At 43.7% G+C, this 13,114-nt stretch overlaps 3 protein-coding genes across 3 annotated transcripts in view; 1 reads left to right on the forward strand and 2 right to left on the reverse strand.

The window, feature by feature from the left end:
* csgalnact1a (chondroitin sulfate N-acetylgalactosaminyltransferase 1a) overlaps positions 1–6,782 on the reverse strand; it is a 22,381-nt gene extending 15,599 nt beyond the window's left edge. Inside the window, exons 1-2 of the mRNA XM_030354907.1 lie at positions 6,618–6,782; positions 1–121 (exon numbers count right to left, since the gene is read on the reverse strand). The exon at positions 1–121 is cut by the window's left edge and continues 1,545 nt beyond it. The gene's annotated coding sequence lies outside the window, so the exon portion shown is untranslated. The remainder of the gene's footprint in view (positions 122–6,617) is intronic.
* A 2,487-nt stretch (positions 6,783–9,269) lies between these two features.
* nxnl2 (nucleoredoxin like 2) lies at positions 9,270–10,959 on the reverse strand. The gene is made up of 2 exons (XM_030354777.1): positions 10,429–10,959; positions 9,270–10,028 (listed from the first exon to the last, which is right to left on the reverse strand). The coding sequence occupies exons 1-2, from the start codon at positions 10,728–10,730 to the stop codon at positions 9,857–9,859; spliced, it is 474 nt and encodes a 157-aa protein (XP_030210637.1). The 5' UTR covers positions 10,731–10,959; the 3' UTR covers positions 9,270–9,856.
* On the forward strand, positions 10,617–12,805 carry gng10 (guanine nucleotide binding protein (G protein), gamma 10). The gene is made up of 3 exons (XM_030354778.1): positions 10,617–10,793; positions 11,557–11,823; positions 12,285–12,805. The coding sequence occupies exons 2-3, from the start codon at positions 11,740–11,742 to the stop codon at positions 12,408–12,410; spliced, it is 210 nt and encodes a 69-aa protein (XP_030210638.1). The 5' UTR covers positions 10,617–10,793; positions 11,557–11,739; the 3' UTR covers positions 12,411–12,805.
* Positions 12,806–13,114: the final 309 nt, after the last annotated feature.

Consider the following 13,114-nt stretch of genomic DNA (forward strand, 5'->3'; position numbering starts at 1 on the left):
CAGGGAGGGAGGTGGAGCCGACGGAGGGGCCAGACACTACGTCCGATGAGAAAGCAGGCTCCCGCTGGTCCCTGGGGGTCTCTTCAGAAGATGCATAGCTCCTCTTTGAGTGTTCTGGAAACTGGGGGTCAAAGGAGTTGAGAGAGAGAGAGAGAGAGAGAGAGAGAGAGAGAGAGAGAGAGAGAGAGAGAGAGAGAGAGAGAGAGAGAGAGAGAGAGCGAGAGAGAGAGAGAGAGAGAGAGAGAGAGAGAGAGAGAGAGAACAAGAGACAGAGAGAGAGAGAGAGAGAGAGAGAGAGAGAGAGAGAGAGAGAGAGAGAGAGAGAGAGAGAGAGAGAGAGAGAGAGAGAGAGAATGAGCGAGATTGAGAGAGAGAGAATGAGCGAGAGAGAGAGAGAGAGAGAGAGAGAGAGAATGAGCGAGAGAGAGAGAGAGAGAGAAAGAGAGAGAGAGAGAGAGAGAGAGAGAGAGAGAGAGAGAGAGAGAGAGAGAGAGAGAGAGAGAGAGAGAGAGAGAGAATGAGCGAGAGAGAGAGAGAGAGAGAGAAAGAGAGAGAGAGAGAGAGAGAGAGAGAGAGAGAGAGAGAGAGAGAGAGAGAGAGTAAAAGAAAAGAAGAGATGAGGAGAGGGAAGGGAACAGGGGGAGGAGACAGGAGAGGAGCTAAGAGAAGAGGAGAGGATAAGGGGTGGTGGGGAGAGGATTTGGGAGAACAGAGGAGAGCAGAAGGGGGAGGGGGGAGGAGAGGGAAGTTCCAGACACATTAACAGACATGGGAACAGGAAGAGAAAGAGAGATCGTTTGTTATATGATTAAGTGTCAAACATTGCTAAACAAATCTCTGCAGTGTAAACATCAGCTGTTAACATTACATCTCCATCATTCTGTTCCTTGTCTATATAAATGACCCGACTCGAAGGTAAATCTAGTGCACTCCTCAGACTATTTCATCAAGCTTACCCTATGCTATAAGCTAGCTTGCACAAATATATCATTCTAGTGTGGCCCATGTGGGTTATATCTGGCAACACACCAAATAGGTAAATTAAAAAAAACCTGAATAAAAGGGGGGAGGGGGAATACAAAATGAGGAAGTGCCCTCCCAGGATGGCTACCAGTCCTACAAATTACATGTGGTTGCTCTATTGAAAGCCCCCAGATCACAACTTTTCCAGTCCATTCTGGCGGGGCGGGTACGCATGTCTAGGGCGATAACTATTTGTACTTCCCTCGGCCAAACATAAGCACTTCTCTGAGACTAAGGGCACTGCAGAACAATATAATCAGTGATGTGTGAAAGTGTGTGTGTGTGTGTTTGTGTGTGTGTGTGTGTGTGTGTGTGTGTGTGTGTGTGTGTGTGTTCGTGTGTGTGTGTGTGTGTGTGTGTGTGTGTGTGTGTGTGTGTGCGTAGTGCGTACGCGCCCGTGTGCCTCTGTGTGTGTGTGTGTGTGTGTGTGTGTGCATAAGGTCTGTGGAAAGGTAGAGAGAAAGAAACTAGGCTTCATTCAGACGCTGTCTAAATCACACACTGCTGTGGTATATGATCGTCATCGTGTAGGCATAACATTAATTAGTGTATGCTGCACGTGAACCTCCTAAGATGGCGCAATTTGAGTGGTTCGCTATCTCGTGATATGGGGCAAAATCCCAGGATTGAGATCTCAAACTCAGGATATTGTTTTGCGCGTGTGACGGTCGTCTCGTCACGCTAATAACAACAAATAAACCGCTAATAAAAAACAATAAATCATTACAAAATGTGTTATCTTGTTTATTTTTGGAGTGTTCACATGTAGTATATACTAAAACAAACATTCACCTCTTCTGTGAATAATTGTTAATTATATATATAAAACCCCTCTATAAATATGTGTACATTTGTTTTTTTATATAAATTATTTAGAGTTCAGCTCAGAGCTAAACCTACAGAGAGAAAGAAGGCTGAAAAGCACATTCACAACATTTCTATCCAGTTTGTGTGTGTAATTTGGGCCAGTGTGAATGCTTACGATTATTAAAACATAACCTCATGTGCATCGCGGTGTTGCCGTGAACTTGGAGACCGTCAATGTATCTGTATACTCGTGTCTGGCCCGAACTGTAAAAATACAGTTTCTCTCTCCCCCCACACACACACACACACACACACACACACACACACACACACACACACACACACACACACACACACACAGTTGGGCCTTTGACAACGTGGCGAGGTGAAGCCAATCCTGAAGAAAGGATTAGTATATTGCACCAGTGAATACTTCACTGTGTCTCCCAGCGTTTGACTAAGTGCAGACTGAGCTCTACCTCGGCCAGAACCCTCCACAACGCTTTTGAGAGGAGATTTTCTCCTCGTGGGGTTGCTCCAGGGAAGCACACTATGCAGCCAGCTACATGGCTGCTGTAAAGCCAGCCATGCCGTCTCTGAAGGCTACACTTTATACACCTCTATCGCTAGAAGCCAGAGGGAAAAAACACACAATGCGCCATTGAATTGCTTCCAGCTGCCGCGCCGCTGTGGGTTTCATCGATTACAAGGGGTCGTGTTATACCTACTAACGCGTACGAGACGAGGAGGAAACGCACACTCATTCAAATCATTAGGTCATGTCTCAGGATAAATGACTCGCAGTTTCCTTGTTTAAACTGCCTGTCTGGTTTTTTTTCATCATCCTTTTTTTCTGTCATTATACTGCCTGGCCCGAGGGTTAGGGTTTGCCTAATATGGGATCCGGCTGTCAATGCTGTAGCAGAAGGGGGTTAGGGGGGGCGTTGTGCCTGGTTTCCTGTTTTGTAAAAGAGATATTTTATCCAAAGAGAAGCTTTCAGGAAGGGATTTTATCACGGGTATTTCTACCGTGGCAGGTCTTAACAGTGTTGATTTGAATCCCTCATGTTTTTTTTTACCGTTTACTAGTGCTAGCCAATTTTGCGATCACTGTTAACAGCCAATAATGCACTTACAGATCCCTGCTTCCAGCGACATGATTAGAGAAAACAAATAAGCAGCATCAGAAAACGCCCATTTCAACAAGATTTGAGCTTGAACAGGGTAGTCAAGTCTGATTTGTGAGACCAGTGTTATGCTTACCCTAACTCTATTGTCTGATAAAATGCCACAAATGCGCATCTTACCTTCCTTAAAGAAGGTGCTCCCAAGTCCAACTAATCAATTCAATGCTGTTGAGTCCTGAGGGAGAGATTCATCATTGAGAACGTGCTGGGTGGGTGCATGGCGGTGGGGCACTGGGGGAGTTTAATCCACAGACTCCCACTGCTGTTTGAGTTCATTCAGTCCCGTCTGGCACTGAGTTCCAGTGTGGATCGGTTGAACAGCCATCATAAATCATAAGCCATCCGACTAACAGCTCACATTCAGTACTTCAAATGGCCCAAGTATTCATTACAACCATCTGCATGTCTTTTTTTTTATCAAATCAAAATTTTACTGAGCACAGCATCCTCAATGTTGTATCAATAGCCCCATCCAAATGGGAATGGGAAACTAGGGTTCGGGGTCCATAAACCAAACTGTCCCTGAACACAGTTTGGCAGTTTCAATCGTTTCCTGCTGTTCTGACTTCATTCGCCTATAACTCACCCTTCGAATGAATGATTTTTTAACCGCGGCTAAACCGCAAAGCCACCACATTTCACAACAGCCAAGCCGAACCCGCACTGACTTAACTGTTGGATAATGTAACAGTTCCTTGCTTTAATCCCTACCTCTACTGCCACCCTTCTGTGATCTTCTGGACAGTGTTGTCATGGTTTATAACTGGCCCTCCATCTTCTGATGCTTCTCCTTTTCCAGGGCTGTTAACGAGCCTTAGCTCGTGCTATATAAATGCAACACATAAGACGCATGTTACTGTGTCATCATCAAAGGGCAGGACATAATAGGAGAGGGGGGAAGAGGGAAGGGATATGAGAGGAGAGGAAAGGAGGGGGAGAGGAGAGGAGAGGAGAAGGAGAGTAGAGGAGAGGAGATGAGAGGGAGAGGAAATGGCGGGAGAGAAGTGGGAGAGTAAGGGAGAGGAGAGAGAGGAAAGAAGAGGAGGGGAGAGGAGGAGAGGAGAGAGGAAGAGCGAGGAGAGGAAGGGAGGGAAGGGATGTGAGAGGAGAGGAGGGTAGGAGAGAGGAAAGGAGAGGACATGGGAGGGAAAGGAGAGCAGGAAGAGGGAAGCACAGGCAACGTGAAGGAGAAGAGAGGAGAAGAAACCCCCTGAACACAGAGTGTGAGGGAGAAGCAGAGAGGGTCTCAGATTCCCTCAGGTGATTCGGCGTCCCCCTCATTAGGGGAGGTTTTTCCATGCCCTGTCCCGGAAGGTTCTCTGCCTTCCAACTCCTGGAATGCCCTAAAACACACATGATCTTCTATTCCACTACAGGCAGTCCCTGTCCACGTCCCTCTGCCTGCTTCCCCCCTTAACCCCCCCCCCCCCCCCCCCCCCCTCCCCCCCCCCACCTCAAAATCCATGTTTCACTCTTAGGGCCATTCTATTTAGTCATTTAACAGTCCAGTTGGCTATTTAGAAGACTGTTTAGTCCTCTAGAATTACAGCAGATTCAGACACATGCTAGGCAGCAGCACGTGGGAGCTTTGGGACCACTTTCTCAAGGATGCCTGCGAGGTAAGACTGCAAACTCTGGGGGTGCAAACCAAAAACCTTTCAAATGGGATATAAACACACTAAGCTGCCCCCCCCCCCCCCCCCCCCCCCCCCCACGTCATACAATATCTGCTATCTCTATCATTCCAGTCAAGATCAAGTTGGAGAATAAAGAAAGTAAGAAAAAAAGAAAGAAAAAAGAAAGACTGATAAACAGAGTCTGTAACTCTAAACTCCGATCCAAATGCACAGCAGGAAACCTGCAGTCATAAAGTTTCTGACAACGAATTAGAAACATCAACCAACAATGTAAACTTTGCTCCGCCCCATCGACAATTATTCGGGACTCCCTGTATCAATAAATCACAAGAAAAAAATGGAAATACCATCTTGAAAGATTAATTACAACCCTAACCCTGGGTGTTGGGCTAAATGAGGAGAGGAGGTGTGTCTGTGTGTATATGTGTCTATATATCTGTGTGTGTGTGTGTGCGTGTGTGCGTGTGTGTGTGTGCGTGTGTGTGTGTGTGTGTGTGTGTGTGTGTGTGTGCGTGCGTGTGTGTGTGTGCGTGTGTGTGTGTGTGTGTGTGTGTGTGTATGCATGAATTACAATGGTCTACAGGGTAATTCCAGAGCACTGTGATAACTACAACTGTCACAAACCGCCCCAGCTATCTGGCATAACCTGCTCTGTCGCACTATTTCTTTGTGCTGTCGCCAGGAGAAATGAACTTAGAGTCTAGAATGCCCCATTACTATTATAATTAGTAACGTGCATTGACGTGCCATCCTCTTAGTGCAAACATCCACTGAATGGACCCTAACGAGGGAGATTGGGCTACAGTGTCGCTCTTCGGGGAAGTTACATCATCGTCAGTGAAGGCGTTGGAGTGTGACTGGAGGAACAGTTGGTTGACATCGGTGCCTCTCTGTGGAAAGGGAACTGCGGTCTGATCTCAGTAACGTGAGAAATACGGGGTCCTTCCCAAGGGGGATGAGCTCATAGACATGCACACACATACTACATAAGTGCACATATACACACACAAAGATAGAAACTCCTTTTCAGAGACAAATTCACAGACGTACACACACACACATGCATTCTCACAGGCACACACACACACACACACACACACACACACACACACACACACACACACACACACACACACACACACACACACATCTGACACACTCACATTCTCATACAAACACTAACACACACACACACACTACATGCATGCACACACACACATACACACACGCACACGCACACACACACACACACACACACACACACACACACACACACACACACACACACACACACACACACACACACCTAGACTCCCTAGCAGCGATTGTACATTAGAAGTTAGAACTGTCAAACAAGCCCCAACACCACACATGCTAATGTATTTATCTCACTTGAAATATAGTCAAATAAATGTGGGGAAACTAGCGGGAGGTGTGAAAACAATTATTTGACTGCAAGTGCTTATAACTAACAGACCTAAAAGGATTAGAACCATTTCCCTGAGGAAAATCACGACCAGCAAGCCTTCAACATGCAGAGATTTTGTGTAGCCTACATGTGTGTGTGTGTGTTTGTGTGTGCGTGTTTGTGTGTATGTGTTCGTGCGTGCGCGTGTCTGTGGGTTTGTGTGTATCCTTAAATGATAATGTAGTCTACAGAGTAATAACAGAGCACTGTTGAGGTGAACATCTAAACTGATCCATCTCATAATTGTCATCATCAGCTACTCCTCGCGCTGCTTGAATTAGTTTTAAATTCGTCCAACAACAAAAAAAAAGTAACAATTTATTATGGAACGAATAAATACAAATGCTCTAAGTACGCCTACATTTATCTAGTTAAGGCTAACTATCACCTCCAATGTCCGCATGGTTTAGATGCTCTTCATTTTCTAATATGACCACGTCGATTAACGCAAAGCTTCATTATTAATTATTCAACAGCTCCCCTGCCCTCACTTACCTCCGCGTGCTTCTGAGTTCGCTGACGAGAGGGGTAGCCCAGTCCGCGAGCGCAACTCGTCGTGGCGGACGTGTCATACAAGCGTGTGTGTGTGTGTGTGTGTGTGTGTGTGTGTGTGTGTGTGTGTGTGTGTGTGTGTGTGTGTGTGTGTGTGTGTGTGTGTGTGTGTGTGTGTGTGTGTGTGTGTGTGTGTGTGTGGGTGTGCGTGGGAGTATGTGTGTGTGTGTGTGTGTGTGTGTGTGTGTGTGTGTGTGTGTGTGTGTGTGTGTGTGTGTGTGTGTGTGTGTGTGCGTGTGCGTGTGTCTGAATATGTGAGAAACACTCTACTCTGAACGAAGTCTGAGTGTGACCTGAGGAATATCGCTGGTCCCACCCACTCGCCTCGTCGGATGCCCCCGCCCCCCTTGTAGCCTTCTCATAAAGGCGGCGTTGTTTACCTGCTTCAACAGCAGCACGCTCCCTCGGAACACTGGCGTCTTTCATTGCTTCTTCGCTTGAGTCCAAATTTAAATGATTTCAACGAGAAGACCCATCTTCCCCCCCCCACTTCTTTTTTTTCTTCTTCTAAACTCGTAACGAACAAATAGGTTGAGTGTTGAGTGATGAATATCTTACTACGTGATAAAATGATCAATTCAACTGTCTCTATGGATCAAAATAGCCAAGATATCCCCATTTCTGGCTATTTTAAAATCTATGTGAACCCCATTTCCCACCATTCATTGTGTAATGGTATCATTGCAACATCTAGGCTATTACAATATATGAATATGATATGATGATATGAATAGTCAGGCCTAATTTGTTAAGCTTACATTAAATAATATTAGGTCTGAACCCGAACATTTTAGTTGTAATGTTATGGCCTAGAGTTGAGATGGGGCCAGTAAAAAGCCGTGGAACACAGAATCGCTCTCTTGGTTGAAATAACCGGCTAAAACAAAAGTGTGCCGCCCAAATATGGGGTTATTCCATGATGCAACATTTTTTATATATATTTAATTCACCTGCAAGATCAAAGAAGCCGGATGCAGCAATAGTTCAAGATGTTTGAAGTACTGTATGTGCGTGGGTAACGTCAACTGTCAGTACCTTCCGAGGTCCCAGTTGCCCGGAGTTACACATCAGCTCTTTCAATATTTCAATCATGAATATGCGTGTAATGGTCTGGTAAGAGGCTGTGCCCACCACTTGGGGGCGCTATTGACCAGACATTGAATCTGTAGGCTATAGTATTCTGTGAGGCATCCCTATTCGGCATGAATCCGGCATCGAACACCATATAGCCCGGCACTATTTGAGTTAACGTTTTAAGTGCATTAGAAAATAGGATATATCTTCTTTATGTCAATCCATTTGAGGCGAAAACCTTAATTTTCATTACACATTACATGAACTGAACTTTAGCGACCCCCCGTGGAAAACTGACTGCAACACTTTAGTGAAACATGGACTCCAAGGAACGTTGATTTTAAGCGTAAGTAGACCTAGCTCATAATTACTTCACGTTTTAACTATGAAAAATATTATCTATGATGTGGCTATGGATAGAAATGAGTTTACATAATAGCCTAATAAGTAAAATCTTGTAACTTTATATTATATTGCTTATACTTAGCAAAGAAACAAAATATATCAGAGATGTTAAGGCAATTTCCCTTGAACATAAAAAGACAAACTGACTTAAATCATGAATATACAATTATGACGTTGCCTTCTAGCCTTCTTTGGCAACAATTCCTGGGCACAACGCAAACTTCCTCATTATGCCACTGAACCGTTCACGGATGTCAACAACTCTAATTGCGTCAGCAGGCTTCCTCATCCACCTCAGACCGGCTGCCAGTGTTTCGCGGGCCCAGGTCGATTAACAGCAGCCAGTGTATAGCACCTACAGGTGATATATGAATCAGTGTGCTCCATGGCAGTGGGTATAAAAGAGAGGATGATGAAACGGTGCACTTACAACATAATTAAAAAGTGTCCAGGTCTTCTGAGAGACATGCCGGAGGCAGAACGTGTTGGAAGAGAGAGCGAGAGTGAGAGCGAGGGAGTGAGAGTGACGCTCCATTTAAGCAGTGAACAAGGAATAGCTGATGAGGAGGAATCTGAGGGTTTTAAATTATTGAACGGCTAAACAAGCAGCTGACTTTGCATTGCTTAGTTAGAAGTGGTGCCACATTGGTATGCAGGTTTTTAAGCCTTATTTCGCTTAATGAGATATTTACTCACAATCCTTCTGCACAGATTGTTATAGTAGTGATGAGAATAGTTAATTATCGGGTCAAAATGTGTGTCATCAAGTCATCATTATGAATCACAATCATTGTGACTATTCACATTGTTTTATGAGATGCTATTAGATAGTGATAATTGTTATCACTATTACCACCATTGAGAAATACTTTTTCACTCATTTGAAAACTGCATAACATGTGAGACTGTGTGGCCTTTCCTCCTATACTTTGATGTGATTGCATATAGTAATTACAGCACAAGCAATTAAAGCACAATGTGTTAGCATGTTGTGCTCTGTCCTTTGGGATTGTACGTCTGTAAATGAGTCTGTGGGGAGAAGGCTAGAGACTTTGTTTTGTGTAGTTACTTGACACCATAACAACAAGATACAGGAAGTGAAAAAAAAACACTAAGTAAGCGACAAATATTTTGTTTATTGTTTTTATGAATAAACCAAATAAACTATTTCATTAACTCTTGTAATATGACCAATTTGAAGGTGTGCTATTTCTGGAATACATGTTCAAATGTATGTGAAATTATATAAAATATATAAAACCATTTAAAAAATAAATATTATCCAAACATTTGTCAGAATACATGTCAAGCTCTTTTTAAGTGTACATTCGGCAGCAAGTCATCATCACACTACCTATCTCAAGTTATTGAGGTTAATTTCTAACATTGTCTACGTGTAGACTAGTACTACACTTAGTACTACATTAGCGTTCATTCAGGTCTAAAAAAAAGGACAAATAGGTTTTCATAATAAAAAAAAAAAATCAAAATAAGTTGCTTTAGGGACCTGAATGTAGTTTTGCATAGTTTTGTAATCGATTGCAACAAAACTGAAACAATACAAAAGGTTATAATAAGGAAAAAAAAACATCCCAGGCTACATTTTACTTCTGCAACATCTCCAAAAAGGTGAACCATTCCACAGAAATAAAAACTATAAACCCAGTGTCCTCCCCCTTTCGTCCAACAATGTTGTGTACCATTTAGAAGCTGTTGAAGTTTTGAAAGATCTCCGCCGCCTCCAGCCATGTCCTGAAGCAGGCCAGGCCCTTGTCTCTGATCTGTTTCCTTCCTTTATCCGTAATCACCTGGCCGTTCTCCTTCACTATCACCAGCTTGGGCACCGCTGTGATCTTGTAGTGCTGTTTCAGTTCACTGTCACACAGAGAAGAGAAAGTGTGTGTTGTGTTGGTGGGGTGAACAAGCAGATGACAGTCAGAGTTGTCGTTTTTTCTTATTAAAAGAAATGAAATAAACATCACTCAATGAACATTCGCTGTCATCACTGGATGTAGGCCAGACATTGACCTCCACCTCATGTATCGATGCCCCATTGCTTGAGGTAAACCCTGACCCTAATCCTGAAGACAGGTTGACTCTGCCATAGAAGGCTATCTTGCATAACAGTTCAGCCTATTACGACTAGGCCTGCCCTGTACATATTTGACTGTAACATGGTATTGGAAGATACAAGGATATAATATGCATAGGTAGTAGCTGGTTTTATGGGTATAGCGAGGTGATATTTTCTTTAAGGAATACGCTACGTACTTACTTTTTGAAATCATCGGTCCATGGTAGGGCAAGCCAGTCCCCATGCATATCATGATAATATTCAACCATGTCGTCACTCGACTTATCGGACGATATGAAAACTATCTCAAACTGTGCAGGGGGTTCGCCTTCTTCCACGAGTTCAGTGTAGAAATCGCACAAAATAGGCGTAAAGTCTCGACAGGGTGGACACCAACTCGCAGAAAAATAGATCCCAACCACTTTGTTCCTCAGCGCCAGTTCGGGGTCAACGAAATCCCCGTCTTTATTCAAGAGAGTTCGTCCGGAGAACACTTCGACCATGGCTCCACAACACAACGCACTCAGATAACAAGGCCTGGAGAATATATAAACTGACTTTGACAGGTGAGAGGTTATAAACTTGTTCTAACTCTGTGTAAAGGCTTTGAAGGTGTTCGTCTACGACCGAATCATCTAAACTTGCTAATATATTTACCTGCTGTAGAGTGTGTGTTCATGTTCCGATGAGATTGAGGTCATTCTAATGCTCGTATCTCAACCAATGGGATGCTCGGAGAAATTCAGTAGCCACGTGGGTTTCAGCCAATACGTAGCAAACGTAAGCTTGTATGGAAAACCAACGGGGACAAATAAAGCGGGGGCGTACTGAACAAAAGCGATGTACTGTTTAGTGTAGTTACTGAACTTAACCATGCGGATACATGTCTTAATATATAAAGGACAGTTTCCTAGCGTGCTGGCGCTGCAGTCTACGTCTGTTCAAGCATTTACATAACGTTGTTATTATCCAATATCTAATAAAACATCCTATATCAAATCATATTTTATTTTGCAAAGGGGTCAGATATAGAATTTCCACATGTTCAACATCCATTTAAAATGTTGTGTATCTTTCTATCATAAATTTATAGTATATTAAGTAAAGTTAATCATATCATGGCCATTCAACATGAGGCCCCTACGATGAACATTATTATAAATAATAAGGCAAGGCAACTTTATTTAAATAGCACTTTTCATACACAAGGCAGACTCAAAGTGCTTACTGTAGCACTTTGCAAGTAATATAGGATTTTCAAAAAGCCAACCTCTTTTTTTTCTAAAGAACCACTGCCCACTTCCATGAACAGCTCAGGTCTTTTTTCAGCAGTGTGACTGTGAAAGCAAAGTGGGCTTGGTCAAGGGAGACCATTTGGAAGGAAGCTCGGCCATTGTGGACGAGGTTGTTACACACTGACCAGCTCCACTGAAGACATCCACAGCCCCAGCCTTTTTTCTCCCCCCCCAAAGGACTGGAAGTAGGACAAGAAACTGCAGTTTACTCTCCGAGATGACCTCGACCAACTCCAGTTTATCAAACATGAGGCGTCTTGTGGCACAGCTGAAGCTTGAGGCGAGCGTTGAAAGGATCAAGGTAACTAAACATCACACGTACACAACACACCATGAAGTACATAGGAAAATGTACATATTACAAATGTCAAGTGTGTCAATGGCTCTCATTACACTGGGGAATTCATTGTTTAATTGTAATTGGGTGTTAGAGATTGAATACTGTATGTTTAAAAAATGAAACTTTAAGCCATTTTGACACCTTACCTGTGAAGTCAACAAATGTGTGTGTGTGTGTGTGTGTGTGTGTGTGTGTGTGTGTGTGTGTGTGTGTGTGTGTGTGTGTGTGTGTGTGTGTGCGTGCGTGCGTGCGTGCGTGTGTGTGTGTGTGTGTGTGTGTGTGTGTGTGTGTGTGTGTGTGTGTGTGTGTGTGTGTGTGTGTGTGTGTGTGTGTGTTTGTGCACGTGCGTGTGTCTATCTCTGTGTCTGTTCTATTGGCGTCAGTCGCGGTTAACGGAGTCCCTGTCGCTCTGTCTCCGCTAGGTGTCCCAGGCTGCTTCGGAGCTGCAGCAATACTGTCTGCAGAACGCCGGCAAGGACGCCCTGTTGGTGGGCGTGCCCGGGGGTAGCAACCCCTTCAGGGAGCCGCGCTCCTGCGCTGTCCTATGAGGGCACCCTCAGAGGATTAGCATCACAACACCCATGCCTAACTGTACCCCTGTAATGTATCGGGGTTCATAATGTTCCCCTAGAGTTACCGTGTGGAATGTGGAGAACTTCACAGTCAATTTATTTGGTTGTTGTTGTCTTAGATAGTGTATGGGAGAGGTGACTCCAGGTCAATGGATTGGGTTTTTGACGAATCAACGCCTTTTCTTTCTACAGGTTGATTTTTTTTAACATTTGTATCAATTTTTTTTTATTACTTATGCTAAACAACATCACGGATGAAAAGAAGGATGATGTCACTTTTTGGTTTTTCTGCCAAACTGTCTGCAACTACATCAGTGCACTTTCACTTGGTATTTTTCTACTTTCAACCATAATAAAGAAATATCTATTGATTGTTCATTTAATTTAAATGCAAATGCCACTATATGACCAGTGGCAGTGAGTGAGCAAGTAAGTAAGTAAGAAGTAACCAAGCAACTAAGTAAGAAAGTAAGCTAATATGAGTGCATATCTATTGATTGTGCAAAGTGGATGGTTATGCAGGGCTGTAAATTGCCCCTTGGAATTTTAGCGGGTTGTAGTTTCCTGAAGCTGGGACTAAGTTTGGAGCACAGCTAGCAAGAGGAAACAGAGTCTTCCTGTTCAAAATGGCAACACACACAGACACATACACACATACTCAAACGCATACAAGTACGCAC

This window comes from Gadus morhua, chromosome 4, assembly GCF_902167405.1.
Source record: "Gadus morhua chromosome 4, gadMor3.0, whole genome shotgun sequence".
Taxonomy (NCBI): domain Eukaryota; kingdom Metazoa; phylum Chordata; class Actinopteri; order Gadiformes; family Gadidae; genus Gadus; species Gadus morhua.